This window comes from Protopterus annectens, chromosome 1.part0 (genome assembly GCF_019279795.1).
Source record: "Protopterus annectens isolate FY-2018-M chromosome 1.part0, PAN1.0, whole genome shotgun sequence".
NCBI lineage: Eukaryota > Metazoa > Chordata > Ceratodontiformes > Protopteridae > Protopterus > Protopterus annectens.
Window position 1 is genome coordinate 457,070,361 of NC_056725.1, and position 24,067 is coordinate 457,094,427.

At 40.1% G+C, this 24,067-nt stretch overlaps 1 protein-coding gene across 2 annotated transcripts in view; it reads right to left on the minus strand.

The window, feature by feature from the left end:
• Positions 1–24,067, minus strand: part of LOC122792842 (epoxide hydrolase 1-like) — a 1,170,497-nt gene that overhangs the window by 836,666 nt on the left and 309,764 nt on the right. For both annotated transcript variants that reach the window (XM_044060405.1, XM_044060411.1), the window contains one exon: positions 848–1,058. In XM_044060405.1, coding sequence (XP_043916340.1) covers positions 848–1,058 — 211 coding nt within the window. The remainder of the gene's footprint in view (positions 1–847; positions 1,059–24,067) is intronic.

Here is a 24,067-nt window from a genome sequence, read left to right on the forward strand (position 1 = left end):
ATGTTGCATGATAATAAGGAAACACAATGGGCTGGGCAAGCACCATGTATGACTGTAAAATTCACAAAAGGAGCCTCTGAACATGTCTAGGTTGGCAATTAAAACAGAAAATGCAAGCCAGTAAATCCTGCTATACAGTTTGTGAAAAGCACAAGGTTATTAGGCTGAAAATACGATTGGGAGACTGTAAACCACAGGTCAAACAAATTGTCACCTAAACAACCGTATACTGCCCCAAAGTACTGCCACAGACACAGACCTTGTCAGGCAATCATCTCCTCAAAGGGGCATGCATAAGTGGAGATATAGCAGCACATAAATGCTTGTGGCATCCCCAGGCACACCAGCACAAAACCACTAAGTTCTACACAAGGCTTATTTGTCCTCATCTTGTCTGAAACCCCTGTGCAGTACAGCAAAAAAAAAAAAAATACCCCAAATCCAGTGCATGGTATAGTAATGCCAAGCTGAGCAAACAGGAAGACACTGACTCCTCCAAATTTTGTAAACTTTAAAATGAATGGGGCAGCACTTGAAAGGGTGAAACATAAAAAGAAAGTTATGTTTTCTGAAGTTAATGACGTGAAGCATTCTTTTCAAGAGTAAATTTTCTCACTGATACATTAAAAAGTATTAATACTGCATAAATTAAGAGCATCATAAAGTACTCAATACTGCCCGAAGAACTGAATTCCAGACTGAAGATACTTAAAAATGGATTTACTATCAGCAAAAGGATATACTAGATACATGAAAGTCATGAAATTACATCTTGATGATGATGATTCATCACTAAAGGTCAATTACATCTGCTTGACAGTAAACTTTTTGTAACTGTTTTCTTTACCTGGAGTTCTGCTGCTGACGTTTTGATCTGGAAGGGCTTGATTTCAACATCTTCCTCCTGTTCCAGGGGTTTCTCTCCTGTGCCCCACCATCCATCTCCCATTGGTATGGTCTTTGGTCTTCGACGAAAAATGAGGATATACATGGCAATTCCACTGGCACCTAGGATCACATGTCCCACCACAGGGCGTATTTTACTGACGTCTGGTAACCTGAAGAATGACAGCAATGGACAACTATTAGTCACCTGCCATTATACCTTGCCATTATGCCTCACCTTGGCAGATAATGCCTTCCACGATTACAGAAAGTACAGTTTTGTACCTACCATAAATGTAGATGTCTGAACAGGATAGCATCTGCAGTCAAAGTCTGGGTCTGGCTCGGCTGGTGTCACACTTCACCCGGCGTCATCTCTGCTGGTTCAGTGTTTCTACCCCCCATGCCAGTTGCCCTCTTGGATAGCTAAATTTTGGATAAATGCCAATGTTTCCAAAACACAAAAATAAGCATGTATGTACATATATACAAACAAATACACATAAGAGATCCCCCAGCTAGCTATTGTACCACAGAGGAAGGGTGGGGGGTAATCCTGACTGCAGATGCTATCCTGTTGGACACATCATTTATGGTAGGGTACAAAACTGTACTATGTCCTTCAAGGATGCATCTGCAGTCGCTGTGGTAGTGGTAGCCCTTAATGTAGAGTGAGGCCTTATGTTCTGTGGAATTTGCTTTCCATGGTAGGAGTACAGAAATCTTATGCAATTACCTATCCACTGGAGATTGTCTGTTTAGGCATAAATGTAGGATTAGTTCTCATGGACACTCTATCTTGATGGAAGATTAGCAATTTTCTGCTTTCAAGTCCCATGCTGGTAATGGTGGTTTCCTAGAGTTTTACATTCTTGTTCTCTCTGAGGAACTGCCTGAGTAGAGGTGAAAGAGAAGACAGGTGGATTCTGCAGAAAATAGCATTGCATTGATGGGAGGAATGGGAATAGGAGAATGGAGGCTGGAGAAGCTCTTGCCAGGATATATTGGTCTTTGTGACTATCTATCTTGATCTTTCTTTTTTCTACTCCACACCCAAAACTTTTTCATTTTCCTGCATAATTCCTTCTTGTTGAAGGTCTCGGCCTCGGCCTCAAGGATAATGTCTTTAACTTTGGGATAAATCTGGGTTAGTTGCTCTTATGTGTATGTTCCAGGCAGTCAGTTGTAGAGTTTTCAGGTTTGGGTGCATGATGTTGTAGTAAAGGAATCAGTGTAGTGTCCGTTCCCCCCGACATGCTCTCAGCAATGGATACCAATGTTATCTTGGCAATTTGGGAGCTATCGAATTATCCTAAGAGGGTGGAAATGCATGCTGTCAGGGGTCTTTCAAACTGAAGGATAGAGAGTCTCCTGTTTGTTGATGTACCATGACTGTGGTGTTGTCTGTCTTATCATTAATTGGCCTTCTTTGAGGAGGAATGGTCTGAAATTCTGGATTGCCATTTTTACTGCCAGCATTTTTTTGATTATGTGCAGGGTGCAGCTGATCTGAGTCCATAATCCTTGAATGCATTTGTCCAGCATGGGAATAAAATTTGCCCTGTTCTGTAGGTGGCACCCTCCACAGCTCTCATCTCATCTTTATTGAACTATCTGTTTTAGAGCTTCTGTTTTGATTTTGGTGGAAGGTTTGCATTCCTCTTTACTTTTACTAAGGTGGTGAAATGATGAAACCTGTAGCCTCTATAGTTTGCAAAAATCCACTTGTCTCTTGTGATATAGTGCCAATTTTTGTACAGTTTTGCCTTCTCTCCATTTTCTTCATTACTTGCTGGGCAGGAGAACCAAATAGACTGACCTTATCCAAGGAGCATCTAATAGTTTTGCTTTAACATGATCCGGCAAGACCCTGTCTTTCAACCATGCATGCCTTCTAATAACTGTGCCAGTCATGGCTGATCTAAATGAAGGAATGGTTACTAATGATGTTATTTCTTTCTTCTAAAACATATTTCTTATCTAAGGAATCATCAGAGGGTTTCTTAGTAAACAGTCAAGCATAAAAACTCTTGGTATTGGATATGAAACTGACAGTTCAAAGCTCTAGCTGAAAGAGTAGCAGAGGTGTATACTTTTACACTGCCCCCCCTGCTGGGAGATAGTCCAGGGATCTGCAAGGGAAGCCTGTATAAAATGGTGATGAGTGTCCGGTACCCTGTAAACAAGGTTTTCCTAACATTCAGATGTCATTAACTAACTTACTTCAAAAATAATATTTATATGCATACAGCTGTACTAGTGTATGTATGTATATGTATGTATATATATATATATATATATATATATATATATATATATATATATATATATATGAGAGAGAGAGAGATACACATACACACACACACAAACCTGTAAATACTTGCATGCATACATGCAGACACCTCCCATATATATATTTAAGTGAATATATGCATACCTGTGTACATGCGGATTCACTTCAGATGACTGAAAGACCAAAATCTTGAAAGTTTAAAAGACTGAAAACTCAAAATACTGAATCTCAGAATACTGAAAACACACAGGATAATAACACTTACTACATTCTAGCACAACTACATATAGAAACAAATAAAAGATGAACTGCTTACCACTTCTCCAAGTACACAGTCCACAGAACAAAATGGCAAACATACCATTGTGTTTCATGACTGCCTGTTGTAACCTTAGTCATGTTTCCTTCTAACTTGCTATACTACAACATAACTCATGTTAGTGTAATGAAGTGCGATATTGTAGTTGATATATTGACGTAGCAGGGGTGTGGGGGGATGCAGCCCCCCACATGTGGAGTGCAGGGGACTTGTCTCGCTGCTTATACTTGGAGAAAAGTAATATGGTTTGTCTTGTATTTGCTTCTGTATATACTTCTGCTGGAATATAGTAAGTGTTGGTATCCTGTATATTTTCAGTATTTTGGGTTTCAGTCTATTGAACTTTCAGGGTTTTGGTCTCAGCCTTTTGAAATTCAAAATTTTGGGCTTTCAGTCTTCAGAAGTGAATCCATATATGCACATAAATATACATGGGAGGTATTAACAAGGGATAGAGCAATCAAGTTTTCCTGAAGGCAAGTAGATGGTAAAGCTGGGCAACAAACAAAACCAGAAGAGACTCTGTTGGACACACAAAACTTTTTGGAGTCACAATTGACAACACACTAAAATTTGATATACATTTGGCTTTAACAATTAAAAAGGTGCATATCAAACTTGGATCTCTCTACTGAGCTAAACCACTTCTCACCAATACCACCAGACATGCCACAGCCAGAACACATCTCCTCTCTACCCTTCTATATGCCCCACCCATCTTTAATAAACTTAGAAAATCAGACTTAACCAAACTAGAGGCCTGCTATAACAAAACAGCCAGATTTGCCCTTAATCATCCCAATACAGCTCACCACTTCTCTGCCTTACAGGAGCTAAACTGGAATGAACTGCCCCACCTAGTCAATGTACACCAACTAACTATTGCCCACTCCATTGTATTACAACTCAAAAACTGCCCAGGACTCCAAAACCTAGTACAACCATATAGTAGCAGCAGAACTCTAAGATCCTCAAAATATTGTTAGTAAAAGTCTCTAAAGTGAATAATTCCTCTGGAGAATCTCTATATTCACACAAAATATCCAAAATCTGGAACACTATCCCTCAAAAAATTTTAAATACCACTACCAAGCAGAAATTCAAGCTTCTCCTCTGTAACCACCTTAGCAAAAACTGGCTCTGCTCCTATACTTCGCCTGGATAACCCTACATCCCCTCCCTCCCTACCCTCCCAGTGCTGCCCTGATCTCCTGTCAACCTAACATCACCAAATCCACCCAGGCTTTCCTGCCTGTCAACTTACTTCATCTAAATCCTTCCTAACTTAGTTCCCTACCTGATCTCAAAATCTAAACTTCCTTGATGTCTTACTTTTCCACAGACTGCTAGTATCCAGCAGTCCAAACAGAAATGAAGCCTCCCAAGACTCCACCTAAAGTTCTTCTATTGATACGGCTTTATGAATAGCATAGCTAATTATGAAAATAAGTTGTTATATATTTGTAAATTACCCTTCATTTATTAAAGTTCTATACTGGAAGATATTATTACTCTATTTACGACATTAGCTGATCTTGTACCACGTTATTAATATATTATCAAGGATCATTTCTCAGTCTCTTACATACTCCCTAATTGCATCCTTGAATAATCTCCTCAGAACTTCATGCATTTTTTGTAGTGCCTGTACCTATGTATTCCGTGCACCTAGTACTGTATTTGATACTTTTGCATTTCTGTAATTACTGGCATTCTCTGCATTAATGTCTTTTGTATTTTCTTGCATTTTGTAATGTTTTGCATTTTCTGGCATATTGTATGTGGAGCTTTTCTCCAGGGCCCACCTCTGAAAATTAACGCCTAGCCCAGTTGGGCACTCCTGGTAAACAAATGTAAAATAAATAAAAATATAAATAATATTAGTAGTCACTTTCTCTGTTTTCATGTAAAGGCTGATAAGGACACTTAACACACACTACTTTCAATTAAATCTGATTTAATGGGGCAATAAAATACAACAGTAAACATGATTATATGTAAAATTTCTGCTTCTGAATAACATGCTCATTATTTGCAAACAAAATGGCAACCGTTCCTTAGCTCCCTGTTAATTAATATATCTGCCTCTATTAAACTGTACAGGAGTCACAATGGAATACTAACAAAAGTATGCAAAATACATTCTAAAAAGATAAAAACACAGGGCACAGCATGATGCTAAAAATATACAAATCATGTTTTATACTTCATAACACACTGCATTGTTATGAGGTAATGCCATCTGTGTCAGGGAGAATAGGGTAGTACATGTGTACATATGCCAGCATGGCTAGCTGGAGATTTGTGTAGAATTTTATGTTATTTGACTATCACATTGATTTGTACAGATGTTTGAGTTAAAAAATTATTTGTAAAATTACTTCTGTTAAAAATGTATAAACAGTAGGTCCTGCTGGACAGAAAAAATGTATGTAGATATATATATATACATATATACATATATATATATATATTATATATATATATATATTAGGTTGTATTATTGTAACTGATCAAATTTATATGTTTTATCAGAGAACCCTGGAAGGGTGGAAAGTCTGAAATTGTGTTATAGCTTTCAGATATTAAAAGTATTCGCTAAAGGACCAACCACAAATAAAGGTATTAAAGTATTTAATGATTAATAAAACAGAAAACAGGAGAACACTGAATACAATAAACAGAGTTTCAGCCACAGAGATATAAAAAATAAAACAGTTGGATAGTTTCAAACAGATGCAGAAAACAATGCTAAATTATTCTCACTGAATGCCCCTGACTAACTAAAGAATTAGTGTTCCCTGACTACTCACTAAAGCAAGGCAAGCTGATGTGTGCCGAGTGTCTTACCACAGCAAAAGCCAGATGATGCCTCACTTTGTCTGTGTGGATGTGTGAGATATATATCCTGTCAGAAATCTTTCCTGTCGGATTCTGTGCTGCTGCAAGAGTTCCAAAGAAACCATATGCTGGTTAGAGGATGACATCACCTCTGGTCACCAGACTCTGGTACAATACACACACAGAGCTTTGCTAAGATTTGTGGCAGCATCAGAAAGCTATAACACAATTTTAAACTTTCCACCCTTCCAGGTTTCACTGATAAAACATACACATTTGAGCAATTACAACAATACAACCTAATATGCATGCATGAAATAAAGAATAATGAAAAAATTGCAGCATGCACCCCATTATTTGCCAACACGGTGTTGCTGAGGTGGGAACTTAAAACAGTCTTTAGATTTCCATTGTTCAACCATCTAGAGAATATTACAGACATTTGGACGATTTGTTGCTTGTATGGGAAGGGTCAAAGGATGACCTTGAAGAATTTATTGGATGTTTACAAAATAGTATCAACTATCTCAAGTTTACTTCTACTATGAGTGTGGAACAGGTGAATTTTTTGGACATCAGATTGAGTTAAAACAACCGATACCTGTGGAATATTCAAATCTATAGAAAGCCCACATTTTGTAACACATTTTTTTCTTTTAGAAGTTGTCAGCCCTATCACCAAAAGAAGGGGATTTTTAGGAGTCACATTATACATATTTGTAGACTGACTTCAGATGAAGATTGCTGTAAGCATTTTGAAGAGCTAATGTTATTAGAGTGAGATTATCCAATTAGGTTACTTCACTGTGTTCGGGATGAAGTTTGGGCTGATCATAAGGACAGATATGTACCCATTATTAGGTATGGTTACATGGTGAATATGAATGAAAACAAATCTGGTTTCAATCCAAACATTATGATACTGCACTATACTCTAGATGCAGCGGATATCCACAAAATAGTAAAGAAGAATTGGTCCTTACTGGTTTGTGACAAAAGCCTTAAAGAGCACTTTGCCAATGGACTTGGTTTTATTTTTAAAAACAAACCTAATCTTAAGTCTATTCTTGAGAGATCAAGAAGAGGCTTTGGTATTCCCACTACTACTGCACAATGTGGGCATTGCAAATACTACTCGTATATCAGTACTGGTATTCCCAATATATGGTCATTTGTATGGACGGTGAATGAGAACAAGGGGAAATTCAACTGTCAAACAGCCAGAGTGGTTTATCTTACTTTTTGTAACACTTGTGAAGTATACTACATGGGTAAGACTAATAATTCACTCAATAACTGAATTTAGTTGCACTTGTATTCAAAAGGATGATTCTAAAAATGCACTGGCAAAGTACTTGGAGTATATTTGTATATTTGTTTCAACAAATTTTCTTTTCTCATTTTGGAGCAGGTACAGGCTTATGCACTCAAGGGGGATTGCAAAATCATATGTTGATAAGAGAGATGTTCTGGCACTTAAAGCTAAATGTGGCCACCACCCCCCCCCCCAGGTTTAAATGAGTGCATTTCTATTTACAGTGAACTAAAAAGAAGGGCTTCTACTACATAATGTCCAATTTTGTGTTTTTACTTATTTACTTACTTACTTATTTTTTATTCCACTATTTTAAGTGTGTGAATTTTGTTACGATTCATCATTTCTGGGAGGTGAGGATCATTAGTTTCATGTATCTGGTGGTGACTGGCTGAAAAAAGAGGTGTGTTTAGTATCAGCTGTTTTCATTGAACTATTTTAAACAGTGGTTTTACTGTGGCACTTTAGTTCTGAGGATGTCTAAACTATACATGAAAGTGCTTAACCAATGTGTTGATTTTAAACAGTTTACAGGTTCTGTTTTTTACTTTGCGGCCATTTGGAATTTGTTCTTTACATTTTCTAATACACATGGATACATTCTTTCTGCCCAGCAGGATCTACCGTTGATGCACTTTTAACACAAGTAACTTTACAAATATATTTTTAACTCAAACATCTGTACAAATCAGTGTGATAGTCAAATAATATAAAATTCTTTACAAAACTCCATCTGTCTATGCTGGCATATGTACACATGTACTGCCCTACTCTCCCTGACACAGATGCCACTACTTCATAACATCACAATAATAGTAGTGCTTGTACAGTTGGGCCCAATGAGGAATTTTTATTTCTTTGTAAGCACAAAACCAATTCACATGTCTCTACTAAATAATCCATCACTACAATAATCTATTTTATTTTCTTCTTGGCGCTACGTCATTACATTACCAGTACCTTAAACTAAGTGCATAAAACCCAAAATATGACCTCAAATAGTATGTTTAAAAAACATATCAGTATACCCAGTGTATATATACCAAGTAACATTCTCAATCTCTGGATGATAGGAAGGCCATTTGAAATGCTGTGTCCAGCAGTGCTCCCAAGAAAATGATCCTCCTGGAGGGTGTTTGCTGTGATTTCTTCTCCTTGATGGTGAACCCATAGGAAGTTAGGAGGGTTTTGACAAAGAGGAGGTCCTGGAGCAGCTTTTCTTTGCACTGTGCCTGAATGAGGCAGTTGTCCAGATAAGGGAAAATATGTATATTTCTCTGTCTGCAAAATGCTATGGCCGGTGCTAAGCATTTGGTGACTACTCTGGGAGCAGTAGATAAGCCTAACAGGAGCAGAGAGAACTGAAAGTGTTGTAAGCCTGCACTGAAGCGGTCCTTTGTTACAGAAAGCCAATTTTCTTTGCAGGGGGAGAGCCTTCCTCCTAGCACTTGGTAAGTGAAAGGAGGGCAGGGGGGGAGGAGGAGTCATTGAGAGTTTTTGCCACGGAAGGCTGGCTTAGAACTCCCTGCCTTTGGGGCGGAAGTGGTCCACTATTTGGATCTCTACTGTCCATGGAATAGTGGCCTGGGTGGTCTGTCCCTGCAGGGCTGATCTTGCTAGGTGCAGGAAAGGACCACTGCTTAGAGGGGAAAATTCCTGCTCAACCTAAGAGGTTGAACCTGAAATAAATCTTTTACTGTTTGCATGGATTTTGATTTGTCTTCCATCTTTTTAAACACCTCTTCTGCGTTTATTCCAAACAAGCGGTCCTTATCCAGGGGTGCATCAATTAATTTAGACTTGACATGATCAGGGGGTGGTTGTTCCTTCAACCATGCATGTCTCGTAATGACAGATCCTGACACGGCTGCCCTGCTTGAGGCTTCTAATGCATCATATCCACAGTGCAAAGAGTGTTTGGCCACTTGACAAGTAGAGTGCGGAAAATCTGCTAACTCTTTCGAACTGACAGTCAGGAAAGGTAGAAATCTTTGCTTTAATAGTTCCAAAGTGTGTTGCTGATATTTTAACATATGGAACTGACAGTTTAGTGCTCGGATAGCTAAGTTTGCAGAGGTGTATACTTTTTTACCCCATCTGTCCAGAGCTCTGGAATCCTTGTCAGAAGGAATAGGATTCTTTGCAGAACTAGCCTTAGCCCCTTTAGGTCCCTGTGTAATGACCTCCGAGTTTGCAGCAGGATTTCTGTACAGGTATTTGTGAGAATCCGGCACTCTGTAATACCTGTCAGGTTTACAGGGAGCAGGTTGGAGGGAGTCAGGGGCTAAGCTGGATTCATGGAAAACATCATCCACCAGTTCTAAGATAGGGAGATGGCCAGGGGTCTGTGCTGGGGAAGGTCTAGAAACTCTCCTGTTCTTTTCTTAGACTGAGGGAAGTCCTGAGATTCCTAGTGGAAATGTTCCCTGAGAGTGTGAAAGGTTTCCCCAAAGGAAAGGTCTTCTGGTGGGGAGGCAGAAGGAACGGGCTCCTCTGCATCTGAATCCTCATAAGCAGTCCAGAGATTGTTGTTCCTCTTCAAAATCTGAATAATCAGATTCCTCAGAATCCTGCTCAGTCATTATTTCAGAAGAAGGGTGTCTTCCTTTTAGAAGTTGTGGCCTGACTACCCCTGATAAGGGAGATAAGATCCTCCGCCATCTTAAGCATCTGGGCTTGGGGTGGTGGAGCAGGAGTAAGATGGTGGCTGCCTAGCTTGTAGGCCTAAGAGTATCCATGGGTCTGAGAGAAACAGTAGTCAGATGAGAAGACTTTTTTTGTCTAGACTTGGTAGTGCGAAAGGCCTCCTTGGAAGCCGGTGTCTGCGTCGCGGCTCCAGACCCAACCGAGCCAGAGACAACCAAGGGCTTGGAAGATGAAGACGATTTCTGCAGCATACCGGACTCTGAAAGTGTCTTAGTAGAGGCCTGCGTAAACATTCTATCTGGCATCAGGGGCTGCAAAAGCGCCTCACTGAATTCTGGAGAACTGACGACCTGCTTAGCCGTAGCATCGTCGGATGACTTAGCCTTGTGTGGTCTGTCTCTATCTTTATCTCTAAGTTTTTTTGGAATGTCTATGGATTGTTGGCTGATGGACACCATTTCAGAATGTGAAGACGGAAGATGGAAATACCTGTCTACAATAAGAGCTCTATGATGAATGTTTCTTTCATTAAAGAAGACACAGAACCGGCAACGGTGGACGTCGTGGTCTGGGCCTAAACAAGTGATGCAGTATGAATGGAAGTCTCGGTGTGGGATCTTCTTTCCAGAGGCGAGACAATTGTTAACTTTTTTGGATGTCGGTTAGTGCAAGAAAAAAAGATCCCCAACAAGGAACTTAGATTTAAAGTTTTCAGCTGTAATTCTAACTGTGGTAGCGACCGAAAGGAACACTTGCAAACTGCTTCTGCTACAGGCGCCACGGCAAGAAAGACTGATGTAATGGCATAAGCTGCCTTGCTTTATAGCATTGACGACCTGACATCAGTCAACAAGCGGCAGCAGCCAATGCAGAAAAACACTGACTCTGGTATTCGAGCTGGCCGAGGGCTACCACAGCAGGGATAACCCACAAGTGATGACCTCAACAGTGAAACACGAAGAACATCAATATCGTCTGTAATATTGCAAAGATTCACAGTATAACTAGTTAGAAGACAAGCATTGGCTATGAAAACTATTTATGAAGAACTCACAATATGCAAAATAAGTTCCATAACTACTTAACATGTACATATTATGGCATACTATCACAAATAATACATTCTAAGTGATACAATAACATTTTAACATCATAAGTACTTTTCATAAATGATCAGATTCTTAGAAAGGATCATCATTTTACTTCCCCACTTATCAAAACACATTTGAGCAAATAACTGTCATCCCACCTTCTTTGAATATTTATGAAAATGTAAAGAGCCACACTTGCTTTGCATAGAAACTAGTATATTCAACTAAGTCAACAAACAGCACAGACTTAGCACATCTGTCAAAGTCCAAAACAAGTGCTCTGTGTAAACTCAGCAATGGCAGGATTACAGGATTATTTTAACTGTGCCATTCTGTCATTGGCACAACCACACAAGTCTTGAGTCCTGCACTATAATACCAGTAGACAAAGTACAGTTTTGTACCTACCATAAATGTAGATGTTCGAGTGTATACCCTGCTGCAGTTATCACACTTGGGTTATCCTGCCGTCAGCCCAAACTGGTGCCAATAATGGTAAAGTACTGTGTAATTATTATGTCAAGGAGGTCTCTAATTTATAGAGTTTAATTAGAATATAACCTCTGGAAACTGGGAAGTTAACTGGAAATGACCTTTTTAAGACAAACAGTTGCTCTTGAGCTAGCACAGTAAGGAATGAAAGAGAATTGCTGCTCAGTTACAGGACATTAGCTGTACATAGTGTGATGTATGAAAAACTCACCCTTGCCAAAGGAAGCCATGCTACCTAATGACTGATAAGAGACAAATTCACAGTATAGTTCCTGTGAGAAATGATCTTAGCTACTTCAGTTCTCAGACAATTCTGAGGACGTGTACATAAATTACATAGCAATGTAGTGTCTACTGGATGTCTCAGACTTCAGCTCTCTTTGCTATGACTTATTCAGAGAGTTTAAAGCATCTGCAGCATACCTCTTAACTGTCCAGATTTTCGTAGAACACCCAGATTTCTGCCTCTTGTTTTTGGTCTGTTCTTCATAAAATTTGTTGTTTTCTGGCAAATCAGTGGGATGATCTCAGGAATGAAGTCACAAAATAATGGCATACATTTGAGTTTCAAACTTCAAATCCTTCAGAAAATGTATGTTAACACAAACCATTTATTCTAGCAACTTTATAATTGTATAAGAGCAATAATAATGTTCCTATTTTTGGACCTTTGTCCTCCCATTTTGTCAAGCTTTGTCCAGATTTCTTGTACTTAGAGGTTGAGAGGTATGTTCGGCAGTAATGGCTAGATTTGCATCTCAGCATGGATGACTAATTTATCATGCCATAAATTGCTGATAAGCCTCTGTGCCATTCTGTCATCGGCGCAACCACACATGTCTTGAGTCCTGCACTATAATACCAGTAGACAAAGTACAGTTTTGTACCTACCATAAATGTAGATGTTCGAGTGTATACCCTGCTGCAGTTATCACACTTGGGTTATCCTGCAGTCAGGTGGTCCATAGTCGGCCCAAATTCAAAGTCTTGGTCCGGGTTGTTGTCGCTTCTTCCCTGACGTCAGTGCGCCAGGGGTATACAAGAGGCATCCAACGCCATTTTCTTCAATTTTTCTTGCCCCAGATGTTAGGTGCCCCTAATAGGTAGGCAAAATATATATATATATATATATATATATATATATATATATATATATACATACATACATGCATTTATATATATATATATATATATATATATATATATATATATACATACATGCATTTATATATATATATATATATATATATATATATATATATAGCTATATAAAAATAAAACAAAACCCTTAGGCACAAGCAAATACACCACAGAGGGGATGGAGGGAGGGTAACACATCACACTTGGGTAGAATTCCAAAGATAAGGATGGGTGGTGGAGTCAAACAGGGTTAGAGGAGGCTAGAAGGCCCTGCAAAACTGCAGTGGCGAAGCCAGCTCTAGTCTTAGAGTAAAGTGGTAAGTGGTAATGTTTGGTGAAGGTGTGTACTGAACTCCAAGTTGCAGCTTCCAGAATATCCTTGGTTGGCACCCCCCTGAGGTATGCTGTAGATGTAGCTGCTGCCCTGGTAGAGTGGGGCCTTATGCTAGCAGGAACTAGTTTTCCATGGTGGGTGTAGCAAAAACGCATGCAATGTCCTATCCATTTGGAAATGGTCTGTTTTGAGATAGCCTTTCCTTGTGATGCTGTAGCATAGGATACAAAAAGCTTTTCAGATTTTCTGAAAACCTTAGTTTTATCCAAGTAGTAACGTAGCTGCCTGTGAATGTCCAAAGAATGTAGGAGTCTTTCTCCTTTGTTCTGTGGATTTGGAAAGAAAGAGGGTAAATGGATGGTTTGATTTAGAGCACACTGGATACCACCTTAGGCATAAAGGTGGGGTTAGTTTATAGAGAAACTCTGTCTTGATGAAAAATGAGGAAAGGCTCTACTGCCATTAGTGCCTGAAGCTCTGAAACTCTTCTAGCTGAAGTGATTGCTAGCAGCAGGGCAGCCTTCCATGATATAAACTTTAAGTCAGCTGAGAAAGCTAGCTCAAAAGGAGGTAGCGTAAGTTTTTCCAGAACAAAGTGTAGGTCCCAAGTAGGTGTTTGTGCTCTCCTGGGAGGCCTAATGTTTTTGGTCCCTCTGAGAAACTGCCTTAGGAGTGGATGTGAAAATAAGGGAAGATCCGTGTTGTAGTGAGCTGAAATAGCTGAGGCGTGGATTTTAATAGATGAAAAAGAAAGCCCTTTGTGTAACATCTCAGTTAAATATTGCAGAATGTGAAGTATGTCAGGCTGAAGGGTATTTTGGCCTTTAGCTTGGTTCCAGGCGCAAAACCTTTTCCATTTGTCTGAGTAGGCTTTCCTGGTGCTGGGCCTCCTGGCCTCTAGAATAACATCCATAACAGCTTGTGAGAGAGGAGCTGGCTGGTTGCTTAGGTGATAGTTTAAGGTTTTGAGCTGGCTGTGCAGAATCTGATTGTCTTGCTGTGTGAGCAGATGGGTAATTTGTGGTAGAATCCATGGTGGGCCCTGGGCCATATTCCTTAACAGTGGGTACCAGTGCTGGCGTGGCCAGTCTGGGGCAATGAGTATCATTCGGGGTCTCTCCACACTGACTTTCAGCAGCACCTTTGTGAGAAGGGGTAGTGGAGGAAAGGCATATACTGTCAGCATTTTCCAGCTGAATGAGAGTGCGTCCACTTTCCAGACTTGATGGTGAAAAGTCCTTGTGCAAAATTTTGTTAGTTGATAGTTTTGGGGGCTGGCAAACAGGTCTATGTCTGGGAGCCCCCATTTTTGAGTTATTATTGCAAATACTTGTGGACCCAGTTTCCACTCGTGGGGATCCATGATGTTTCTGCTTAGGTCGCTGCCAATGTGTTCTTTTTTCCTGGCAGGAATTGAGCTTGTAATTGAACTTGGTAAGCCAGTGCTGTGTTCCACAAAGTCATTGCTTGCCTGCATAGAGGGTAGGAGTGTGTACCCCCTTGCTTGTTTATGTACCACATTACTGTGGTGTTGTCTGTCCTTATGATAAGCTGTCCTGGATGTAAAAGGTCCTTGAAGGCTGTCAGAGCATTTTGTACAGCTAGCATTTCTTTTTGATTGAAGTGCAGATTCCTTTGATCTGCAGTCCATATGCCTTGAATGCCCCATCCTGCCATGTGTGCCCCCAGGCGTAGTCCGATGCATCTGTTGTCATAGTTTGCCTGGCTGGGGGTAAGGTGAAAGGGTGACCCTTGCTGAGGTGACATGCCTGTGACCACCATAGAAACTCCTGTTGAAGGCAGGGAATGAGAGGCATCATTGTTTCCAAGCTGTGGCTGTGTTGAGTCCATACGCTTTTTAGGTACCATTGTAATTTCCTCATATGCAGTTTTGCAAATGGTATTAGTAGTATGCAAGATGCCATGAAGCCCAAGGCCTGCAGAATTTTTCTTGCAGGGAGTTGGGTCTTTGTTGCCACTGCTCTGAAGAATTGAGTTAATTGTAGTTGTTTGTCTGGCGTCAGATAAGCCATTTGGGCCGTTGTATTCAAGCTGGCACCCAGGAATGTCATATTTTGTGAGGGCACTAGTTTTGATTTATTTTCATTTACTGTGTACCCTAGGCAACTTAGAAGATGTTTTACAAAAGCCAGGTGTTGTAAGAGAATGTCCTTGCTTTCTGCTTGGATGAGGCAGTCGTCCAGGTATGGGCACATCTGAATTCCTCTTTGTCTGCAGTATGCAATTACTGGTGCCAGGCATTTTGTGAAGACCATGGGCGCAGTAGATAAGCCAAAGGGCAGTGCAGAGAATTGGTAATGGGTTGAACCTGCAATGAAACAGAGGTATCTTCTGCAATTTTGTCTGATAGGGACATGCAGGTATGCCTCCTTGAGGTCCAACATTACTAGCCAAGCTTTCTTGCCCAACATGGGAAGAAGCTACTGTAGTGTTAGCATCTTGAATTTGGGCACTTGCAAGAAGGTGTTTAAAATTGAAAGGTCCAGAATGGGTCTCCAAGCATTGTCCTTTCTGGGGACTAGAAAGAGCCTTGAGTAAAATCCTTGGCCTTGCTCCTGTGTAGGTACCAGTTCATAGGTTCATAGATTAGTACTAAGCTAACTGCTCTTGCGAGCCATTTTAAGCCTAGCCAATTATCCCTTGTGAGAGTCAAACTCTGCACCTTGTGTTTGTAAGGCAAACACCTTAACCCTTAGGTCACCCTCCCAACTCCCAACAGTTGAATGGCTCTCATGTCCATGAGAGCTGTAATTTGTTTTTGTGCCTCTACCCATTGATTTTGTGGCAGGTATGGCATTCCTTTTATCCTTGGCAAGGTGTGGAAATGGAATCTGTATCCTTGTGAGATAATGTCTAGGACCCATTTGTCCGTTGTGATGATGCGCCAGTTGTCTGCAAACAGTGCTAATTTTCCTCCCAAGGAAGCTGCCAAGAGAGTTTTGCTTGGCAGTTTGAGGTATAAGTCATTGTGTTTGCCTTCTAGTAGTTTGTGGCCTGTCTTCTCCTCCCTTCTGTGTTGCAGTGCCCCTTTGGCGAGGTTTGTAAGGGATTTGTGCTTGTCCTCTGCCCCTTGGGCACTTGTATTTACCCCTCTGTGGTCTGTCAGAAGCTGGAAAGGACCAATTTGTTGTTGGCCAATTTCTGCTGATGCGTGGGGGCTGTACTTGTAAGAAAACTTTGACCATCTGCATAGATTTTGCCTTATCCTCCATTTTCTTTAAAACTTCCTCTGCTTTAACCCCAAATAAGACATCCTGTTGTAAGGGTGCATCTAGTAACTTTGCTTTAATATGATCAGACAGAGATTGTTCCTTTAACCAAGCATGCCTACGTATAACAGACCCAGTAACAGCTGCTCTAGAGGAAGCTTCCAAGGCATCAAAACCACATTGTAAAGTATGTTTGCCCATCTGTTCAGCTGCATGCAACAGATCCTGCATTTCCTTGAATTCAGACTGTTGAGGGTGCGTGCCCATCTTTTGTTTTATTTGAGACATTAGGAATGGCTGGTATTTAAGCATGTGAAATTGACAATTTAGTGCTCTCATAGCTAGAGTAGCTAAGGTGTAAACCTTTTTCCCCCACCTATCTAGTGCTCTGGAGTCCCTTTCAGAGGGTACAGGCTTTTTAGCCATAGAAACCTTAGCCCCTTTGGGACCCTGGGAGATTGTCTCTGGATCAGCAACAAGGCTTTTGTATAGGAATTTGTGTGAGTCAGGCACTCTGTAATATCTATCTGGTTTGGCTGGAGCAGGAGGCAGAGAATCTGGTTTTAGACTAGATTCTAAGAAAACATCATCCACAATGTCTAAAACTGGGGGGATAGCAAGGGGTCTTTGCTGGGGAGTAAAAGAAACTCTTGGAGCGTTTTCTTTGAGTCGGAGTAGTCCTGACCTTCCCAGTGGAAATGTTCCCTCATGGTATGTAAGGTTTCCCCAAAGGAATAATCTTCAGGGGGAGAAGCTGAGGGAATGGAGTCTTCAGCATCAGAATCTTCATAAGGGGGAAAGGAGTAATCCTGTTCCTCAGAGGAGCCAGAGGAAACAGACACTTGATCAGAGGAGGCATAATCCTCCTCTTGTCTAGGCCTTTTGTCGGGGGGGGGGTTGGGAACCCCTGATCAAAGAAATTAAATCTTCAGCCATTTTAAGCATCTGTTTCTTAGGCATAGGGCCTTGACCTGGAGACTGAAGAGTAGTCTTTTTTGGTTTTAGAGGAGTCTTAAGCTTAGCATAAGATTTTATTGTGAGAGTAGTCGGTCTGAAGACACCTTCAGAAACCGAAGGAGTTTCTACAGCACCGGCTTCTCCTACTGCAATGTCATCGGTAGGGCCTAAAGAAAATGGCTGCGTCGGCCTAGAACTCTCTGCTGCAGAATCCGAAGCGGTCTGGGGATCCAATTCCACGGTAGCCAGGGGCTGCGTAGGCGCCTCACTGAAAACCGGAGAACCGGCGACCGGCCCAGCCGAGGGCTCGGAGTCTGGCTTGGATCTAGGCTGACTTTCTCTACCTTTGTATTTTTTATGCATGCCGGTAGTCGGTTGCTCCGACGGCATAGTGTAATTAAATTTCCTACCGAAGTAGTGTCGTGCGAAATCAAAGCGTCACTTAATAGTTTGCATATTGAACCTAGCACAAAACCAACAACCAGTGACGTCGTAGTCTGGGCCTAGGCAAGGTATACAAAAAGAATGAAAGTCCTTATGAGGTATTTGCTTCCCACAAGAAATGCAATTGTTAACTTTTTCTGACATCGGACTGAGGCAAGAAAAGGTTCCCCAACGGGGTACTTAGCTTTGAAGACTTCGGACTGAAACTCGATTCGAAAATTTCAGGTGTCGGCCGACCGGCACTTGCGAACTACTTCTGCTTCGGGCACCGCACGGCAAGAAAGACTGAAGAAAATGGAGTTGGATGCCTCTTATATACCCCTGGCGCACTGATGTCAGGGAAGAAGTGAAAGCAACCGACACCAGACCAAAACTTTTGAATTCGGGCCGACTGCAGGACCGCCTGATGGCAGGATAACCCAAGTGTGATGACTCTAGCAGGGTAACATGATGAACATCTGTCAGCAACGCACATTACAAATTTAGTTTTAACATTCCCCATGCTGCCAGTGAGCCTTTAAGCTTGGCAAACACTTATTCTCCCATCACTTCAGCTAGCCCAGCAAACCTCTTTCGAAGTTCTTCCCAAGGAATATGCAACATTTCCTTCTTTCTTTTGCTCATCACCTCATTCCCTGGACTTTCCTAGTTCAGCCATTTCCAGACAGTCATTGCCCTTATCTGGTTTCACCACCAATGATTTCTTACAATGTAATCCAGTAACTGACGCAGTCCTTGCAGTATATCAGTCGCCAACTGAGCAGAGGTTAACATTTGCAACTCATAGGGAAAAACACACAACCATCATTCATTTACAGCCTCCAAAATCTGTGCTCTTTGCCGCACAGCAATCTTTGAGAAATCCAGATCCACCATTACCAGTCTTCTGACTGTGATCCTTTTACCCGTTTACCACAGCTGTGTGACTAAACGTATTCCTTTTCAAGTCACAAACTGCAGTAGAATCACACTTGCTTGACCACACCCTACAGGACAATGATGAAGGTAATCTATAAGCTGTTTCTACTCCCAAAGATCTCCTAGAAAAGTCTGTCCATTGTACCATTTTAGTTTTCACAAACACAACACAGTTGAACCTTTCCTCTTTGCAAAAGTCCACTTAATCACAAATTGTGCCATCTTGCCTTATCTGCCAGTGTAACCAACTTCTGTTTGATGTAAGCAATTTGGCTACTTAACACCAGTTTTGTACTGCAGCTACAAGCTGTTCAGGCAACAGCATATTATACTGTATTTTCAAAAAGTCACTGGAATCACTCACTACAGACTCAAGCTGTTTGAACACAGCACAAATACCACTTTCATTTATTGTCTCACTGCTTCCATATCTATGTCCATCTTCAACTTCCTTAGCCTTACTACAAGTCAGTGAATACCCAAGTTAGTGATGGGAGGTTCAACATCAACCTGTCCCTGCAGCTTTTTCTGGAATTCAGTATTGCATCTTTTTCCCAAATCTGAGGGCATCATTTCAAACAGTATCACAGACAAGCCTCCCACTTCCTTTAAAATCAGTTAATCATTGTCTGTTATCTGTTCCTTTCATTATTTCACACATTTCATCATCTAAAATGTTTCCTCGTATTTCACTAAACTTAAAATTAACCTCATTGACATTTCAGAATCTGTATTAACCATTGAACGTCATGACAACAATTTTCTAAATATTCTTTCTCACTTTTTTCTACAGCCAACCATAAAATATACCTTTTCTTCCACACTTCCTTCTTTTAATCACTCATTTAATACTTTTATTTTATTTTTTATCATCATGTAAATTCCAGTAAAACTAATGCCCAACTTCCTTCCAGAACCCTGTCTACCGTAACTAGTTTCAAAACATTCTCCAACTTTTCCAAAGAAAATTCTCCAACTCATTGGCTTTGTTATGCTTCAACTTGTTTTTTAACTTCTGTAAATAATGGTAAAGTACTGTGTAATTATTATGTCAAGGAGGTCTCTAATTTATAGAGTTTAATTAGAATATAACCTCTGGAAACTGGGAAGTTAACTGGAAATGACCTTTTTAAGACAAACAGTTGCTCTTGAGCTAGCACAGTAAGGAATGAAAGAGAATTGCTGCTCAGTTACAGGACATTAGCTGTACATAGTGTGATGTATGAAAAACTCACCCTTGCCAAAGGAAGCCATGCTACCTAATGACTGATAAGAGACAAATTCACAGTATAGTTCCTGTGAGAAATGATCTTAGCTACTTCAGTTCTCAGACAATTCTGAGGACGTGTACATAAATTACATAGCAATGTAGTGTCTACTGGATGTCTCAGACTTCAGCTCTCTTTTGCTATGACTTATTCAGAGAGTTTAAAGCATCTGCAGCATACCTCTTAACTGTCCAGATTTTCGTAGAACACCCAGATTTCTGCCTCTTGTTTTTGGTCTGTTCTTCATAAAATTTGTTGTTTTCTGGCAAATCAGTGGGATGATCTCAGGAATGAAGTCACAAAATAATGGCATACATTTGAGTTTCAAACTTCAAATCCTTCAGAAAATGTATGTTAACACAAACCATTTATTCTAGCAACTTTATAATTGTATAAGAGCAATAATAATGTTCCTATTTTTGGACCTTTGTCCTCCCATTTTGTCAAGCTTTGTCCAGATTTCTTGTACTTAGAGGTTGAGAGGTATGTTCTGCAGTAATGGCTAGATTTGCATCTCAGCATGGATGACTAATTTATCATGCCATAAATTGCTGATAAGCCTCTTTCTCCACTACGCACCGGGTTCCCTCAGCATTTCTCCTACTGTCCATGACACCTACGTTAACACACTAGAGTCCTTGACAACTGAACCAAATACTATCACCCTGGGGGATTTCAACTATCCATCCATAAACTAGTAAATATACACCACAATGAAAAATATGAACAATGGTTTCATAACTTTATTAACATAAACTCCCTTAACTAGATGGGTGCCTTTTCTACTAGGGGATCCATACTAGGGGATCCATACTAGCTAAAGTCTTCTCCTTCATGACCAAATCTGTCCACAATGACACTTTTTCCCCCAAAACCCCAACTTAAAATTGTTCCTAACTCCACTACATTCAGGGATTACTACAAAACAAACATCCTAGTTATCTCACACAATTCATAGAAGTTCAAAAGCCTTCCCCCCCTGACAGCAAATGTGAGAAAAACTCCCAAGGGTGGAGCCCTAGTATAAACAAACTCTACAATAAAAGGAAAAAAAAACTTCTCTCACTTAGGAATAAACTAAAATCCCCTAATTGCGTAACTGAACTTTATACTGCCTGCAAACAACTCAGGCATAAGGTCAAAACATGTACAGACAGATATAAAGAAAATACTGCCACCTCTCCCAACGTCAGCTATAAGACATTATATAACTATGTTAGGAATTTCAAAAGAATGCTTCCACAAGATCTCCTATTTCAACACAGAAGGCATTGCCAAAAATATGTAAAGACAAATTCAGTTCCAATTTCCTCCCTCCTTCCTATGCCTGCTTCTCCCCCTTACTATGCCTGCTTCTCCCCCTTACTATCCAGACCCTGTCTCCTTTGAAATTATCTCTAAACAGATTCTAAATTTCCTCTCTAAAACGAAAAACACTAGCCCAATGGGTTCAGACAACATGCCAGGCTCTATCCTAGTCAGTACCAAATACAGCCTCACCAATTCCCTTTTAAGCTTTTTTTCCGTTTCAACCTCTACCTCTCCACTTCATACATATCTGAAGCTTGGAGAACTGCATTAGTGAAACTCATACATAAAGGTGTACCTAACACTAGTCCTGAAAACTTTAGACCAAATAGTACTACTAGCATTGTTTATAAAATAATGGAATTATCATCACAAAATTTACACTTCAAGATATAGACAGACTGCAATCCTGATTCAAACCAATACAGCTTTGTGAAGGCAGAGCCTTTCTACTTAATTTGGTGGACCTTTTTGAGAAGTTAACTGTAAGCACTGAATAACAGAGAGAAGGTGTACACTGCATACAAGGGCCTGGTTAAGGCCTTTGATAGGATCCCACATTCTGGTTATTTTTATTTAAACACCTGTATTGAATTATCACTTGTGACATGGGGACATTTACATTTATACAAAAATAATCAAACTGTATTAACAAAAATTATACTTCACATATACTGACATACATCATATAACCTAAGCAACATTATATACATTATTCAATTCCTGCCCCCCTTTTTTTAAAGAAACATCTTTATTAAACTATCACGTCTGACATAAGCAATTATATACTTCTATAAATAAAAACAAACCACACTGACACAAGGGTTGGGAGGGTGGCTTAATGGCTAACGTGTTTTCCTTACAAACACATGGTGCAGCGTTTGAGTCTCACAAGGGAAAATTAGCTAGGCTTAAAATGGCTCATAAGGGCAGTTAGCTTAGTACTAAACTATGAACAATCCTAGTGGCAAGCATTTTATATCACAAACCATAGTAACACACTTCCAATTACAAACATTACACATCACTTATAATCCATCCAATTAGTTTCAGTCAAACATTACATAGCTAATTCAAGTCCTGCCTTCTTTAAAACCTCATTCCTGCCATGTATGTATCATTCCCACAATTTCCATTTTTTTCTTATGTAATTTGCTCCTACCCTTATCTCTGTTACTATATTCACTACTTCAAATGTAGTTGGTTTAGATTTTGATTTCTACTTTCTAGTAAATGCTTTTTTGGTAGCCACCATAATTAGACACAGCAAGGCCTTACCATGTCTAGGCAATTCTGATTGGTTTTGGTTATAGTCAATTCTGATTCTGTATCACAGCTCAGAAAAGTCATCTCCCTCATCTCTACAATCTTCCCACCCAGCATCTCCAATACTGCATTCCGCAAGGAATCCTTAAAGTCCGCCAAGCCACCGTAGTCCCAGAAAATATGTTCCCAAGTTCGTAGGTTCATAGGATGATACTAGGCTATTGGCCCAGAGGCCCTTCTAAGCCTAGCCAATAATTTTGCCCATGTTTCCACAAAGTCAGCACCTGTACTTCTTTCTTCCCTGTCACACCTCCAACATTTGCTGTTTACCTGAGGAAGAATTCTCTGGAGTCTACTTGGGGTATAAAAATATCTATGTAAACATTTCCAAGCAAAATTCCTAAAATCTTATAGATTTTGTTGCATATTTGGGAGACATACATATATCCTCCCATTGTTCCTGTGTGAATTGCTTATCCAATCTCTCTTCCCAATCATTTCTAACCTCCTCTGATTGATTCTTAAAGTTATCATGCAACATTTTATATGCTCTACTAATTCCATTTTAATGGCAGCTTCTGTTCTAGATTCTAATAAAAAATCTCTACCAGTGCTGGTCTTTCATTTAAGACCTCCCCTCTTTCTTTCTCTTTGCCTGTACTCTGATATCAATCCTTGATAGGGAAGGTAAACTCTAACCTGCAGCCAAATAAATTCATAGCCTCTTCCCATTCCATTACCATTCCCTCTCTAGTTATTTGCCAGTTTTCTCCAATAAATTCCACCCCCTTTTGCCTACTGTTTATATCCCTAACTGCAGTCATCCCTATCCTCAGAATCTCCTTTCTCCATTTACGTGATGGCTTAGTTCGTAAAACTGATAATCTTACCCATTTAAATATTAACCTCTGCATAATCTGCTGGACAGTCAACTAACAGACAGAACTACAGGATTCCATACCAGGTCCAATCATCTGAGTCATACGATATCCAAGCTGATATCAAGAGTCTCTGGCTTACAGAGATTACTGATAACACAACTCAATGCAGTCATTACCTCTCCAGGAGATGGCCATGTTTTACAAAAACAGTAAATGCACATCAATTCCTAGACTAATTCAAGACCACAGACTAAAGCTAAATGAAAAAAATATATACAGTACTGTAATGTTTGGGAACCAAAGACAATGCTGCACCTATCACACATATGATAACCCCCTCAAAGCTAACACAGTTACTACAGTACTAGGAATGGAAAATTTGTGGACAATGAACTCTTTGACTACCTCCTATTGGTGTTTATTAAGCACGCCTTCTTAC